General features: G+C 38.9%; 2 protein-coding genes across 5 annotated transcripts in view; one reads left to right on the top strand and one right to left on the bottom strand.

Moving 5' to 3' along the window:
- The window catches only part of ECD (ecdysoneless cell cycle regulator), a 32,525-nt gene extending 29,280 nt beyond the window's left edge, over positions 1-3,245 (top strand). For all 3 annotated transcript variants that reach the window (XM_089670742.1, XM_089670741.1, XM_089670743.1), the window contains one exon: positions 984-3,245. In XM_089670742.1, the coding sequence (XP_089526868.1) occupies positions 984-1,226 (243 nt within the window). In that variant the 3' untranslated portion in view covers positions 1,227-3,245. The remainder of the gene's footprint in view (positions 1-983) is intronic.
- Positions 3,246-4,369: 1,124 nt separating this feature from the next.
- Positions 4,370-16,911, bottom strand: part of NUDT13 (nudix hydrolase 13) — a 73,811-nt gene continuing 61,269 nt past the window's right edge. The window contains exons 7-10 of one of the 2 annotated variants that reach the window (XR_016311797.1): positions 13,387-13,498; positions 10,398-10,546; positions 6,319-6,645; positions 4,370-5,985 (exon numbers count right to left, since the gene is read on the bottom strand). Coding sequence is in view for 1 of the 2 variants with exons in the window: in XM_089670740.1 (XP_089526866.1) it covers positions 6,445-6,645; positions 10,398-10,546; positions 13,387-13,498 (462 nt within the window). In the remaining variant the exon portion in view is untranslated. Of the gene's footprint in view, positions 6,646-10,397; positions 10,547-13,386; positions 13,499-16,911 lie in introns of both variants that reach the window. The other variant, XM_089670740.1, reaches the window with a different exon arrangement.

Here is a 16,911-nt window from a genome sequence, read left to right as displayed (position 1 = left end):
TCCTTGCTTGGTTGCTTTAAAAAGGGTATCTATGGTCAAAATGTCAAATCATATATTCATTTCTACATTTTTTTGTTCCAGTTATTTCTAGTCACCTCCTACACAATATGAAATGACATTTTTCAAGCTTATATTGGGTTCTCAAATATAACTATTGTTTGTATCGCTATTACAATGCTGATGTTCTAAACTGAAAGTGTGTGCTGTGACCATAGATCTCCATTCACCTTCGTATGCAGGTCAAAAGCCCTTTGAATGAACTAAAGTAATTGCAAGTGCAGCAAGAATGATTTTGCTACACCATGATTCTTTTCAACATTGTTCAGTAAGCAAATATTCACACTTGTGCGATTTCTTCTGCGTTTGCTGTCTGGCACGACAGTGGAAACCGCATTATTCTCTATGGTGCCTTCTCATGTCAATGCAGCGCAGTGCATTTTTGGAAAGGTACAGACGCTTCATGTGGTGTAGTGCAGCACGTTTTTGGCCCCATAGACTTCAATAGGAATGTATGGAAAAATGCATGTACATGTGTTTTTGGTAGAGTTTTTTTGTATACAATCCTGTCTCTTTTTTCTACAAAATATGCATGAAACTTGAACGTGCACTTAAAGGTATCATTTCACATCTCTAGTGTGAACCTTTAAGTGTCAATTTACTCAGGTATAGTTGATCCTTTGTTATACAGCAGGTGGCACCTGGGTTTTGCCATACCACACTTGCCCTAAGTATTTACATTAATTATTCTTTTTTGGGGGGGCTTGTGTAGTACTTCCTAAGTCCACAACTGGTTAGAACTGTAGCAAGACACATGATAAATAAGTTAGTTACAGCAATCAAATTGCAGTAGTCAAACATCAAGTTGGCAATACAATTCACAACTTAATTAGCCTATATGTTATGCATTTATAATGTTAATGTCATTTCATGTCTTTTGGAGATTATAGACTCCTCACCAATCACAAATGTTTGTCTATGTACAGCTTTCAGCATCGCATCCTAAGCCCTTGGAAGGCAATGATGGTAGCTCTGAAGAAGAGACATATGCAGAAGAGTCAGGTTTGGCTCCTGTAGACGTGGACTTGAATCTGGTGACCAATATCCTTGAATCGTACAGTTCCCAGTCTGGACTGGCTGGGCCAGCATCCAATTTATTACAGAGTATGGGAGTACACCTGCCTGACAATACTGACCAGGAGACATTTGATAATGCTTCAAGGCACTGAGCGCATAAGCATTTAATTATTCAGACTCCTTCCATACACTGTGTCTTTCTAAAGCTGTATATGGTAACTGCTGCTTCCACCCACATATAAAGGAGAAATAAACACCATGGACCATTTTACATACTGTTCAGTGGAGTCTATGTTTGAGGCAGAAGGAAGTAGTTGGCCATTACATTTTGATTTACAAGGAGTGCTCTGAGAATAAAAATGGCAAAAATCACCTAAATGTTTAGAAAAAATGTCTTCCAAATGCTTAAAGCAGTCCTGAGGTTGTGTAAATCCAGCCATAAAATACAACCATATGGATGACACCACTTTCAGTTAATAAATACAGTGGTGTACTCTCTCTGCTGACTGGACAGTGAAAGAGCAGCTACAAGACCGATGAGGTCATCGTTCTACTCACTCTTCTTTCTCATCTTATCATTATGTTTCTTATCAAGACATATGAATGCAGCATACCTGATTAGCTCCCAGTGTTGCCTGGCATGCTCCCTGTCAACATACTGCTGTATAAATTTCAAGAGGCTAATATCAAGTCAAATTCAGGTACTAACATTAGATGTGTTAATTAGGTTTAGTTATTATAGAATATCTCGCTGCATTGGTTGTCTATGTTTTGCATTTGTGTTAGATAGCTGTTATAAGCACCTTTTAAATACCTGGGTATGTCACCATTGGTTTAGAGCCTGTGTAGTTGGGCATTTGCAGCCTGGTTTAAGGTGCATTAAAATCCGTTTCCGATGCTTCTGTGTTTCTTTAGAGGTGCTCAAGACCACCTGCTATGCTGCTTTTGTGTTCCTGTTGACTTGCATGGGAATAAAAGTATTGTAGTTTTGATTCAACTCTTTAAACAGAATTTTGGGATATACTTAACTAATCTTAAAAATGCTCCCTCCCCCTCCTAACACTTATGCTGACTAACTTGTGTAAGAAAAATGTACATCTTATCTATTTTCAGGCTGCTCTGGCCCGGTCATATGATCCAACTACCCTCTAACAGCCAGCTGCAGGGGAGAGGAGGGATGGGCCATAGTAAATCTATGGGTGACCTCATTGCTCCCAGGCATTGCCAGCCATGGTCGAGCATTCTCTCCCTTGTAGCCAGTGTTGGATGACACAGGAGACCTTGTGACCAGACCGGAGCAGGCTGAAAGTAGGTAAGTACACTGAACTTTCTTACACCGGTTAGTCTGAATAATTGTTAGGAGGAGGGAGGGGACATTTTTAAGATGAATTAGGTATATCCCAAACTTCTACTTTAATGTGTTCTAGAGCATGGCTCACAAATAGTGGAACATTTCTACTTCCTAGCTCTACCATCATATAGAATTTTACTGGTCATGGTTAGAAAACCAACATCTCTTAGGACCCACTTATCCACCTCCACCTCCTTATGACTGATATGATGGCACTTAATCCTGGGTGGCTAGAAATAAATCACAATTTTAGCCAGGGCCTTAAAGGAATTCACATCATGCAGTTAACCAGATAACCATTGTAACTGCCAGACAGGATAGCGTAATATATTCTTACCACAGCATTCGACAAACGGGGGCTACAAAATCTCTGCTAATTTGGAAAATAAATCTGTTTGAATATTTCCAATAGGGGGGGCTATTTTGTGATAAACTAAGCATCCCCAAGGAATACATACTCATATACTCATATTCTATGAAAAAAACTGCTTGTGTGGTCAGATACAGCAAGTGAAAGAACAAGATCTGAGTTGTCTGACAGCCAATCAGAACCTGTTCTATGCTGACACCTGGCAGTTTTATGGGTCACACAGATATCAGACATTTTGATACAGGACATCCTTTAGGTCTTTTAGATGATTCTTGGTTCTCTTTACCCTTGTATGAAAACTAAGCAATGTCATACTTTATATGTAAAAACTTTCCTGTTTTTTAAAATGTTTCAAAGAAGAAATCTATTTCCGTGTCAAAAGTAATGCAACTTGCATGTTTTTTAATATTTTATAGCAGACTAAATAAAATCTACAACTTAAACACAAAAGTACATGCTTTACATTTTTTGTTTCTGCAATTTGTCAAACCTACTATAGTCTAAAAAAAAAAAAAAAAAGTTTAACCAGGCAGTCATTGTCTGCCTGACTGGGGCCACTCGTGGTAATAAAACAAAAGGCTTCCCACAACCTTCTCACAAATACCAGTAGACAACCCCCCCCCCCCCCATCCTCCTTTTTTTTTTTTTTCTCTCTCTCCCCCCCCCCCCCCTCCTTTTTTTTTTTTTCTCTCTTTCTCTCTCTTTTCCCCCCCTCTCTTCTCTCCCCCCATCCTCTTTCTCTCTCTCTCTTTCTTCCCCCCTCTTTTTTTTTTCCTCTCTCTTTCCCCCCCCATCCTCTTTTTTTTTTTTTTTTTTTTTTTTTTTTTCTCTCTTCCGCCCCCCCCTTCAGTGAATTCTTAGCAAATTTAGACTATTCACACGTCCTAATTGAGGTGTCCAGCATCATTTTCCACATTGTTTATTGCAGCCAATGGGATCTAAGCTTTCACTCTGCAGCTGTCATTTTCTTATGCAGCTTAAAATTGAGTTACGAACAGTAACAAGGATAATCTTTGTTCCAGACAGTCAATGAAACCTTTTCATATCATTATATGTACCTGTGATTTAATCAAATACAACCTGTGTATAAAAAGTTCTCTAGCCATACACAGCTCAAATTACAATTGGCTGAAATTCAAGCCATGGATGGCCCTGTCAGCACCATCTGACTAAACAAAAAGTTACTTAAATTGAAAAGTTAATTAGCAAAACAGTGACTGCATCTTATCAGATGCAAACACTATCTGGTTATTCAGGCAGCTGCGGGTGTCATGGCAGCTTTAATACCACCGCTGGCAGTAGAGATTTCTCCATCGACACTGTTTAGCATTAGTTAATTTGCAGGCTGAATAAGAGAAATCTAAATGTGAATGGCGGGTTTTAGGTGATATATGTACAAGGTAATCTGTGTGGTCACTTTTTACATCTAATTACCAAATGCTGCAGCAAGCCTGGCAAAACAGTGGGCTTGACAGTGACCACCTCAGAATGTTTGTGTATCATTCATTCAGATTCTTTATCTTTCAGAAAACAAACTTTCATTAACCAAACATTTTACAAAATAAAATAACACATTAACGTTTTTAGTATGCATTCATTTTAATTAGTAAAATTTTTTTTTTTTTCAGTCCATGTTATAACAGGTTTCATTAATACATCATCGTCACAAGAAATTTCAGGAAGATATATTCTCTAATAAAACAAAAACAAATTCTATTCATTGTCCAGAGCGCCAAATGTACTTGTAAACAGAATGTTATAGGATCAATCCATCCAAAAGTGGCGTTTCCCTTTTTGGTAGTTGCTGTAGAGTTAAATCACCAAACAAGTCTTTACATCTATAATTTGTGAGAGATCTATCAATGATTGGCTAGGTCTGCATACTTGGAGAAGCCATTACAGGAGGATTTCAGTCTCCTTGCTGGATTATGCATTTGTACTATTCTAGAGTCAAAAAGAAAAGTGAGAACATCTAAGGTAGAGATGAACACCTAACATGCTAAGATGGGCACCAAGAAAGCTGGAAAGCATTTTAGGAAGATCTCATCACCAGGATCTGGATAGATCTAATAAGCTAGTGCAAGTCAGACCATCAACTCCACCTACAACTGCAAATAAAAGTCACATTCTGATGGACTATCACTATGCTGGAGTTTGCCCTGAAAATGTAACCCTAAGCTAAAAATCCCAGATGTAGAATTACTGAGGTAGTGTCAGTTTTTACAATCATCGAGCATTAAAAGACAGGCAATACAAAAAGGTAAGGTTTGTGTTCAGGCACATTTGTTTTTTTCATCAAGGCTCAAGCAGCTAAACGCATTTGTGAAATGCAAGTATAAAGTGTGTTACTTACTGAATTATTTGTAATTATGTTGTGATCTACGAACCCTTGACTTCCATTGCATTTAAACAATACAGCTTGGACTTAGACCAACCCGCCCCTAACCTGCTAATTGGAAAGTGGAGCAATATCACTGTACTATCTCTGTTCTCTCCCTCTGTCAGCAAACCCCCAGTGTTAGAGTGATGACATTGTCCACTGCAGCAAAGTCCGATTGATTGCAAGAGGCCCTTCTTATAGGAAGCTGATAATATTATTAATTATATTAATTAATCCATAGCTGTGATGATTTAATTTCAATGTGTCCCCCTGGGGTTCAGCTTTGATTAGGTACAGTTCTATCACTTACACTTGAGAGGATCGTAATTCCTCACAGCCTCAAAGGTGAAGAGTACTGATATATGTAAGGCATGGAAGCAGCCCATATAACATCATGTCTAAATTGCATGTCCACTCTTTAACAAAAGTTATCATGCCAATATATCCTCTGTGTGTACTGATGGAAAGATTTATGGTCATACTGTCCCCAATACTATGGTAGCCTGTCCAGGGCTAGCATAGCATTTATGCACACAATGCCTCTTTATTCTAGTAACATCCAGCCTATAGGATAGACTGATTATGGGGACAACTAAACATCGCAATAGCTGCCTTCTCTGCACATGCACAGAGCTGAAGAGGATAATTGCGTCATCCTCTTTGGCTGGTCGCTACCCGGAACACCTTTCACATGCCCTGAGTGTAACTGCAGAAAAGAAGTGCTGTACATGGTAATGCTTCATCATAATCCCCGTTACAGCAAGTGCACAGAGGTAACCCTTTCTCTTCAGTCCCTTGTCGCTTTGTTCCCTGATGGAAGGCAAAATTTTCATTATAAAAGTAAACGTGAAACATATCTAAATGTTCTATAGTAAGGATACAAGTTCCATTCTACAAATGCAGTATAAAATAGAATTAAGAAGTTATTATAATTAGTTTAAAAAGTTATAAAAGAAAGTCTCAAGTGAGAAGGCAGTTTTAATACTGGCAGACCAACAAAATACCAGCTATGGCTGGTATTTGAATACCAGGTGCTGATCTTGCTATAAAATATATTTTTATATATATATATACACATACACAAAAAAATGATAATGGGTGTACAGATCTGTACCAAGTTAGGAGAGATAAAATTGCACTTACGGAGTCTTATTTATCTGTACTATATGTCATTTCTCAACCACCGTTTGATATGGACATCATTGCACTGACAGAGCTGGCACTTTCATAGTATAAGTGGAGCACTGATTTCTGATTGTCCGCAGTGTTTTACTTTAATTTCAGCTGTGTCTTCCGTTCTTGTACCCACTCCTGGATTAGATGATGAGCAATGGCAAACCTCGGTGGTACCCATACTGGCAAGGTGCCATCTGCCATTTTTGGAGGCATCATTTTCACTTGCAGGGCTTCAATCACTTCATCCAAGCTGAACCACCTGGCATCTTTCAACTCGGCTCTGTTGATATTAAGCTGTACAGGAGACATTTGAAAGCAAGGTTCAGCAGTAAAAATCTTCCGGCTTAGCATACAAATTCACTTTGCTAATATTATCTGTCTCTAGTATTTCCAATCTGCATTCTTCATTTATATGTAAACTGAACTCCAGCCCATTTTTATATAGCTTTAACTACAGCTAGAATCACTTTAAATTTCTGTTACTTTTATTTCACCGCAAAAATTATCCCCCTGTCGCATTCAACAGGCAGTACTGCTGCCAAATGTTGCTGCGCCACAACTGCCCTGCACCCGTATGCATTGCAGGCACAGTCGTATGGCATTTACAGGGTTAAAACAGACATTGGGGAGACAAAACAGCACTTCCTCGCCCTGCCCCAGAGATTAGTGAATGTGATGAAATTTCACTTTGCAGAGAATACCCCCCCCCCCCCAAAAAAAAAACGCATTTTTGCTTGCTTGTGACTGGATGGTGGAAGTCACCAAAGCTTCACCTCATTAACTAATCTGTGGGGCATATTCCATGGCAAGTGAACAATCTATTTTCCTAAACAAAAATAAGGATATGATACTCACGCGCTGCCACAAATAAATGATAAACTGCTGCAAGCACCTACAGTGGGGCAAAAAAGTATTTAGTCAGCCACCAATTCTGCAAGTTCTCCCACTTAAAAAGATGAGAGAGGCCTGTAATTGGCCGCATAGGTAGACCTCAACTATGAGAGACAAAATGAGAAAAAAATCCAGACAATCACATTGGTTGATTTGGAAATAATTTATTTGCAAATTATAGTGGAAAATAAGTATTTGGTCAATATCAAAAGTTCATCTCAATACTTTGTTATATATCCTTTGTTGGCAATGACAGAGGTCAAACGTTTCCTGTAAGTCTTCACAAGGTTGGCACACACTGTTACTGGTATGTTGGCCCATTCCTCCATGCAGATCTCCTCTAGAGCAGTGATGTTTTGGGGCTATCGCTAGCCAACACAGACTTTCAACTCTCTCCAAAGGTTTTCTATGGGGTTGAGATCTGGAGACTGGCTAGGCCACTCCAGGACCTTGAAATGCTTCTTACGAAGCCACTCCTTTGTTGCCCGGGTGGTATGTTTGGGATCATTGTCATGTTGGAAGACCCAGCCACGTTTCATCTTCAATGCCCTTGCTGATGGAAGGAGGTTTGCACTCAAAATATCACGATACATGGCCCCATTCATTCTATCCTGTACATGGATCAGTAGTCCTGGTCCCTTTGTGGAGAAACAGCCCCAAAGCATGATGTTGCCACCCCCATGCTTCACAGTACGTATGGTGTTCTTTGGATGCAACTCAGCATTCTCTCTCCTCCAAACATGACGAGTTGTGTTTCTATCAAACAGTTCTATTTTGGTTTCATCTGACCATATGATATTCTCCCAATCCTCTTCTGGATCATCCAAATGCTCTCTAGCAAACTTCAGACGGGCCCGGACATGTACTGGCTTAAGCAGGGGGACACGTCTGGCACTGCAGGATCTGAGTCCCTGGCGGCGTAGTGTGTTACTGATGGTAGCTTTTGTTACGTTGGTCCCAGCTCTCTGCAGGTCATTCACTAGGTCCCCCCATGTGGTCCTGGGATTTTTGCTCACCGTTCTTGTGACCATTTTGACCCACCGGGGTGAGATCTTGCGTGGAGCCCCAGATCGAGGGAGATTATCAGTGGTCTTGTAGGTCTTCCATTTTCTAATTATTGCTCCCACAGTTGATTTGTTCACACCAAGCTGCTTGCCTATTGCAGATTCAGTCTTCCCAGCCTAGTGCAGGTCTACAATTTTGTTTCTGGTGTCCTTCGACAGCTCTTTGGTCTTCACCATAGTGGAGTTTGGAGTGTGACTGTTTGAGGTTGTGGACAGGTGTCTTTTATACTGATAACAAGTTCAAACAGGTGCCATTGATACAGGTAATGAGTGCAGGACAGAGGAGCCTCTTAAAGAAGAAGGTACAGGTCTGTGAGAGCCAGAAATCTTACTTGTTTGTAGGTGACCAAATACTTATTTTCCACCATAATTTGCAAATAAATTCTTTCCAAATCAGCCAATGTGATTGTCTGGATATTTTTTCTCATTTTGTCTCTCATAGTTGAGGTCTACCTATGATGCCAATTACAGGCCTCTCTCATCTTTTTAAGTGGGAGAACTTGCACAATTGGTGGCTGACTAAATACTTTTTTGCCCCACTGTAAATATGTTCCCACACCAATAAAACTCCCAAAGAATAGTGACCCAAAAATACGCTAATAAAAAATAAACACCCTCATGAGCATCAAACCCAATGTGCAAGAATAAGTCTATGAAACAAAGTCAATAATAAATAAAAACAAAAAACTGGCTGAGCCACTAAAACCAAAATGATATGTTAAACATATATGAAAAATAAACCAAAATCAAGTAGCAATAAACACCCAGCTGAGCTGAAGAATAAAGTGTAAAAAACAACAAAAACAGTAAAGTATGTGAAACATGATCACAATAGCATTAAACACCTGGTCCAGCTGTAATAAACACCCAGCTGACCTGAAGCATAAAGTGTGAAAATCAACAAAAACAGTATTAACTGATTGTAATTCAAATGCCCAACTGAGCAATCAGCCCCTCAGTGGAATAAATATGGGATGAGATAAGCAGCTCTACTGAATATACACAAAAAACAGATAAATAGAGAATGATCACACTTAAAGTGTAAAATGCAGTCCAAAAGTGATATAACAGTCTCTTTCTTCCAACATTTAAAGTAATGTACCAGTGACTTAATCAGATATCAAATCTATCATGCTCCTCCACCCTCAGGCATGCATGCTCACCTTAACACCTGACCCACAGAAGATATAGGTCAACATGAGCTCAGTATGAATCCCACTGGATCCTCTGCTTCCACGGGTCTCTCCAGGCACTCTCAGGAACAATCCTTTACATCCCGACTCCAATGGATAGGTGCTCCAAAGATAAGGAACTCCCCATAGTGTAGTAAGGCTTTATTACCATAAAATTGTATTAAAAAATGCCACTCAGATACAAAGTTCACAGAACCTATTGCAAGCATTTAAGGGAAAAACAGGGTGAACCCAGATGGCGGCTCCTGCATGCACCAGAAACATCACAAGCTTCCGTCCACAATGGAATATTGTTTATTTTCACACTTTATGCCAGATGTTTATTACAGCTCAGCCAAGTGTTTACTGCCATTGTGATTATGTTTTATTTCTGATATACGTTTCACATATTTTACTGTTTTTTTGTTGTTTTTTTACACTTTATTCTTCAGCTCAGCCAGGTGTTTATTATAGGTTGGCCAGCTGTTTGCCAGGTGTTTATTATAGGTTTGCCAGGTGTTTATTACTACTTGATTTTGTTTGTTTTTTTATATATGTTTAACATATCATTTGGATTTAGTGGCTCAGCCAGTTTTATGTTTTTATTTACTATTGACTATTTGTTTCACATATTTATTTTATTAGACATTGGGTTTGATGCTCAGGAGGGTGTTTATTATTAATGTTTGTATTTTGTGGGTCACTAGAGGGCAGCGCAGCACTATTCTTGGGGAGACTATTTACCTTTAGTAAATCAACTCAAATGGGTGACAGGGAATGGTGACTAAGTACAAAACTTCTGTCTATGAATAACCTGCAGGCTCATATGCCATGTCACCCTATGGTTCAAACAACACTACTCCAGCAAGAAATGTGCTTATTTTTATTACTGTAGAAATGTGAGGACAGTAGTGCTCACCTTGTCATTTTTCACTGTAGCCTGACATGCTACCATCAGGGAACTGTTAGGGAAAGGCCAGTGCTGAGATCCAGAATATCGAAGAGAGTCAACTTCTAACCCAACTTCTTCTGCTACCTCTCTCTGAACAGCTTCCTCCAGTGTCTCACCTTCAAGCAAAAAATAAAAAGAAGAATTTAATTAGTGGTTTTTCATGTATTTTAAAGCGCAATTCCAAATTCAAAGTTCCAGGCATGTTGAAATCTGATTAGTGGCTGTAAGAAAATGTTAATAGCATCCCAAGCGCAGGTAGCAGGCGCACATATGCTGAGTGTTTTTTCACAACTCCAAAAAATATACAGAAGCTTCTTGGGGGCATTTGTTGCATGTAGTGCAGCCTATTTTAGCTTGGGCTGCCCTAGGCACAACAAGTGTTAACGTGTGAAAACACGCAGAAAAGTGCAGGAATACAAGTTCCTGCTATGCGAATGGAGCCTTACACAGGGGTAGCAAAGGAGCTTACAGGTCTCCTGCCATGCAGTGGTACATTCTTTGCTTCAGTTCTTCCCAAAAGCACTATCTGCATGGAGTTTGTATGATTCCCCCACATTTCCTGTGGGTTCCAACCATAGTACACATCATACTGGGAAGATAAATGGATTCCACCTACAACTAGCTTTGTGTGAGCATGTAAAAGGAATATTAGATTGTGAACTCCTTTAGGAGGAATGGTCTGAGTTAAAGGGTTTCTGCAAGGCTCTGTTCATACCTTGCATGTGCAACAAGTACCGTCTTCTCCGATCAGCAGGGAATCTATGAGCATATTCTCTGCTGATCTGAGACGAATGGGACAGATGTCACTTTTAAATAGGAACTGCTGATCACATTTCTAGATATGCAGATTACCACTAGAATGAGCATTAACAAAATCTACACTTGAAACACGTTCAGATATGCGATAGCAAGCAAATAAAAATGTGAAAGCCTTGTCAAACAGTTCTATTGGGTAAATGTTACAATACCAACTTATACAGTGGGGAAAATAGTTATTTGATCCCCTGCAGATTTTGTAAGTTTACCCACTTAAGAAAGAAATGAAGGGTCTATGTTTTTTATCATAGGTGTATTTTAAATGTTAGAGACAAAATTTCAACAAAAAAATACAGAAAAAACACGATACAAATGGTATAAATTGAGTTGCAGTTCGGTGAGTAAAATAAGTATTTGATCCCCAAGCAAAACATGATTTAGTACTTAGGTGAAAAAACCCGTGTTGGCAAGCACAGAGGTAAGACGTTTCTTGTAGTTGGTTACCAGGATTGCACACATTTCAGGAGGGATGTTGGTCCACTCTTCTTTACAGATCTTCTCTAAATCCTTAAGGTTTCTTGGCTGTTGCTTGACAACTGGAGGTTTCAGCTCCCTCCATAAAGTTTCTATAGGATTAAGGGCTGCAGACTGGCTAGGCCACTCCATGACCTTAATGTTCTTGAACCACTCCTTTGTTGTCTTGGTGGTATGTTTTGGGTCATTGTCATGCTGGATGACCAATCCATGACCCATCTTCACTGTTCTGGATGAGGGAAGAAGGTTCTCATCCAAGATTTTACAATACATGGCCCTGCTCATTGGCCCTTCAATGCAGCAAAGTACCTTTAGCAGAGAAACAGTCTCAAAGCATAATGTTTCCACCTCCATGCTTGACTAGGGATGGTGTTCTTAGGGTCTTGTCAGCATTTTTCTTCCTCCAAACTTGGTGAGTCAATACCAAAAAGAGTTTAATTTTGGTCTCATCTGACCACAGCACTTTCTCCCAATCATCTGAATCATTTAGATATTCATTTGCAAACATCAGACAGGCCTGTACATGTGTCTTCTTGAGGAGGGGTACTTGCGGGTGCTGCAAGATTTCAATACATAATGGTGTATTGTGTTACCAATGGTTTGTTTGGGAACTGTGGTCCCAACTGCCTTGAGATCATTCAGAAGCTTCTCCTGTGAAGTTCTGGGCTGATCCCTCACTTTTCTCATGATCATCCTTACCCCATGAGGTGAAATCTTGCATGGAGCTCCAGCCCGAGGGAGACTGATGGTTAGATTGTATTTCTTCCATTTGCGAATAATCGCAGTTGTCTCCTTCTCACCAAGCTTCTTGCTGCTGGTCTTGTAGCCCATTCCAGCCTTGTGCAGGTCTACAATCTTGTCCATGGTGTACTCTGACAGCTCTTTGGTCATTTGCCCATGGTGGTGAGATCTGAATGGAAGAAAGTGATTCTGAGGACAGGTGTCTTTTCATCTATTCGTTTATGGATGAAAAACGGAACACCCATGTATTTCTATGGACTAGCGGATGTAAGAAGATGATTATCTGTTTACACCCATTAATGTCTGCATCTGTTAACATCCATATTTTCTTCCATTAAAAAAAAAATTGAATGGATGAAAAACGGATGTAAACAGAGGAAAAACGGATGTAAACGAACATACGGTCCATTTTTGCATGTGTTTTTGCATTGGTAAAGCATGTAAAAAACAGATGTAAACTGATCCATTTTTTCTTTGAAAAAACGTGACTGAAAAGATGAAAAAAAAAATGGAACACCTGTGTAAAAGGACCCTAATACATGTAACCAGTTGTCGTTAGGAGCACTTTTTTTAAAATGACAGGACTAATCTGTGTACCATGTGAGCACATGAGCCAGTCTGTGGGGGCCAGAATTATTGTTGGGTTGGTAGGGGATCAAATACTTATTTTACTCACTGAACTGCAACTCCATTAATAACATTTGTATCGTGTGTTTTTTCTGGATTTTTGTTGATATTCTGTCTCTGTCATTTAAAACACATGCTAAAAATTATAGACCCTTTATTTCTTTATAACCGGGCAAATGTACAAAATCTGCAGGGAATCAAATAATTATTTTCCCCACTGTAGTGCGCTTGTGAAAATACACTGTCTACTGCAGAATCACACTATTATAATGCAATGTTGTTTAGGGAAATTCTTTACCAATTTCACAGAAGCCTGCCAGAGCTGTGTACATGCCAGGTGGGAAGGTCTCCTGGTGAGCAAGCAAGCAACGGTTTCCACAAGACACTAGGGTGATGACTACTGGAGACATCTAAAACATAATGAAATGGAAAGTCATTCCTTCCCCTAAGCCACACTGGAAATTTGTAATAGTTCAACCACACTGTAAGGGTCCATGCACACTTGATTTAAAAAATGCCAGTGCTCTTGCCAGAAATAAATACAAATTATGTGCTTTTTTTGTACTAGCATTTAGGAGCATTTAACAATTTTTTCCTGCCAAAAAAAAACAAAACACTCTCAAAAATGCAAAACAGAAGAGTTTTGTCTGACTTTAAGGCTCCATTCAGACTTACGCATTTCAAATTGCTAACGTAATCGCTGCGATTCTGCCCACGATATTAAAACGTGCTGTGAAAATACGCATTTGTGTGTATAGGTGCCATTTATTTCAATGGCACCTGAAAACATGGAGCATTTTTGCTGTGATCATGGTGCATTTGTCTGCTCTACAAATGTGCTGTGATAGTGTAAAAAAAAAATAAAAAAAATCGCAAGACGTGCAATGCCCAAAAAAAGTTCCAGAACTGTTTTGATTTGAATTTTGATTGTGGCACGTTGCCACACAGAAAACCGTGCCGCGATCAAGGCAAAAACACCCCATGTGTTCAGGTGCCATTGAAATGAATGGCACTTGAACACACAAATGCGCGTTTTTTCACAGCGCATTTTCAGATTTGAGGGCAGAATTTTGGTGATTCCACCTGCGATTTGAAAAGCCTAAGTGTGAATAGAGCCTTACGCTGAGGCTAAAGTATGCCTCTAAATGACCTAATGTGCATGGATATATAGGATAACATTATCTGCTTCTACAGGCAAATTGTTAAACTCCTCTAGAAGCAGCATTTTTTAAGCCCATGTGCATGGATCCTTAAATCTCCTGCCATTGACTTTGATTGTTTGCTGAGCGATAAGACAAATAACAGCAATGATCTCATAATTCTTCAGTTGTTTGCAATGAATAGCTGTTACATGATACTGTACAGCTTACCCCATAGGGGAAATATTTGTTCTATCAGTTAGCTATTGATTACTAATGATTATTCACAGGCAGTATGAAGAGCACATCAGAGCTAATAAAAATAGTATGTTTAGCTTGGACTATGTTCAAGAGGTTCTGTCTTCAATACATTAAAGGTGGAAAAATGCCAAGTATTAATTCTCATGAATTCTCTACATTTTAGTATTCTTTAAGGAATCCTGTACTGAGACAAATATGGAGATTGTTTCATCTCTAGGGAAGGGAAAATGCTCCCATGCAGTGGGGGCTGCATGCAAAAAGTGAAGTCAGAATGCCTGATCTGCTTGCTTGTTCCAGGTAAAAAGCTCAAATTAGTTCAGGATGATATTCAGAGAAATAGCATTTTCAGAAAAAGAGGATATCACATGCAGTCTACATCTTCCTCTGACGTTTTTCTCTAACATATTTCTCTTCGAATGTTTTGTGAACTTCTGACAACTGTTTCTGTTCTATGTGGTTATCAAGAATCCCCCATTGATACTATGCAGTTATCAAGAATCCCCCATTGATACTATGGTTATCAAGAAACCCCATTTATTTTATGGGATTATCAAGGATCTACTATTTATTCTATGAAGTTACAATACAATACATTACTTCCAAAATAAGCTTTATATATACAGTTGTGTTCAAAATAATAGCAGTGTGTTGAAAAAAGTGAATAAAGCTCAAAATCTTTCTAATAGCTTTTATTTCCATACGCACAAATGCATTGGGAACACTACACATTCTATTCCAAATCAAAACATGAAGAAAAATATATCAAATTTGTGTTGTTCCTCTAAAAAAATTGAAGAATATTAGACTGTTCAAAAAAATAGCAGTGTTTGTATTCTTCTTTACAAGCTCAGACATTCACTATATAAACTAAAAAATGTTTGAAGATTTTGCTTTCCTTTGAATCACTTAATTAATATTTAGTTGTATAAGCACTGTTTCTGAGAACTGCTGTACATCTGTGTTGCATGGAGTCAACCAACTTCTGGCACCTGTGAACAAGTATTCCAGCCCAGGATGATTGGACTACATTCCACAGTTCTTCTCTATTACTTGGTTTTGCATTTTTGATGTCACCCCACAAGTTTTCTATTGGATTAAGATCCGGGGATTGGGCTGGCCACTCCATAACGTCAATCTTGTTGGTCTGGAACCAAGATGTTGCACGTTTACTGGTGTAAGAGAAAACAGTAAAAGCTCCTTAATATATAAAGAACAAGCCGCTAAGCACAAAAGGTAACCAATATCACCCTGGAAATCAATAATGTGTATACAAAGTGCAGCGCTATATTCTGAACCAATGAAAATGATAAAAGCAAATAAAACATCAAAACTAAATCAATATGAGATATGATAAATAAGGATAAATGATCCCAAATGGATCTCAATAAAGTTCAAACGGAGTTATGGACCAGGAAAACGATGTATATATCATATATATATTATATATTTTAATATATATATATGATATATACATCGTTTTCCTGGTCCATATCTCCGTTTGAACTTTATTGAGATCCATTTGGGATCATTTATCCTTATTTATCATATCTCATATTGATTTAGTTTTGATGTTTTATTTGCTTTTATCATTTTCATTGGTTCAGAATATAGCGCTGCACTTTGTATACACGTTTACTGGTGTGTTTGGGGTCATTGTCTTGTTGGAACACCCATTTCAAGGGCATTTCCTCTTCAGCATAACCTCTTCAAGTATTCTGATGTATTCAAACTGATCCATAATCCCTGGTATGTGATAAACAGGCCCAACACCGTAGTATGAGAAACATCCCCATATAATGATGCTTGTGCAACCATGCTTCACTGTCTTCACAGTGTACTGTGGCTTGAATTCAGTGTTTGGGGGTTGTCTGACAAACTGTCTCTGGCCACTAGACCCAAAAAGAACAATCTTGCTTTCATAAGTCCACAAAATGTTGCGCCATTTCTCTTTAGGCCAGTCAATGTGCGCTTTGGCAAATTGTAACCTCTTCAGCACGTGTCTTTTTTTCAACAGTGGGACTTTGCGGGGGCTTCTTGCAGATAGCTTGGCTTCACATAGGCGTCTAATTGTAACAGTACTCACAGGTAACTTTAGACCGTCTTTGATCTTCCTGGAGCTGATTGTTAACCGAGTCCTTGCCATTTTGGCTATTCTATCCATTCGAATGGTAGTTTTTCACTTTCTTCCAGGTCTTTCAGGTTTTGGTTGCCATTTTAAAGCATTTGCAATCATTTTAACTGAGCAGCCTATCATTTTCTGTACTTCTTTATGTTTTCCCCTCTCCAATCAACTTTTTAATCAAGGTACGCTGTTTTTCTGAACAATGTCTGGAATGACCCATTTTCCTCAGAATTTCAGAGAGAAATGCACTGTAACCAGCATGTACAACATTTGCTGCCTTCCTACCTTAAATAAGGGTAAT

The sequence above is a fragment of the Staurois parvus genome, unplaced genomic scaffold (assembly GCF_062004578.1).
Source record: "Staurois parvus isolate SC_StPar_1 unplaced genomic scaffold, SC_StPar_1.0 ptg000094l, whole genome shotgun sequence".
Classification (NCBI taxonomy): domain Eukaryota; kingdom Metazoa; phylum Chordata; class Amphibia; order Anura; family Ranidae; genus Staurois; species Staurois parvus.
The sequence above is the reverse complement of the archived record's forward strand: the minus strand, read 5'-3'. Positions and strand labels throughout refer to the sequence as shown.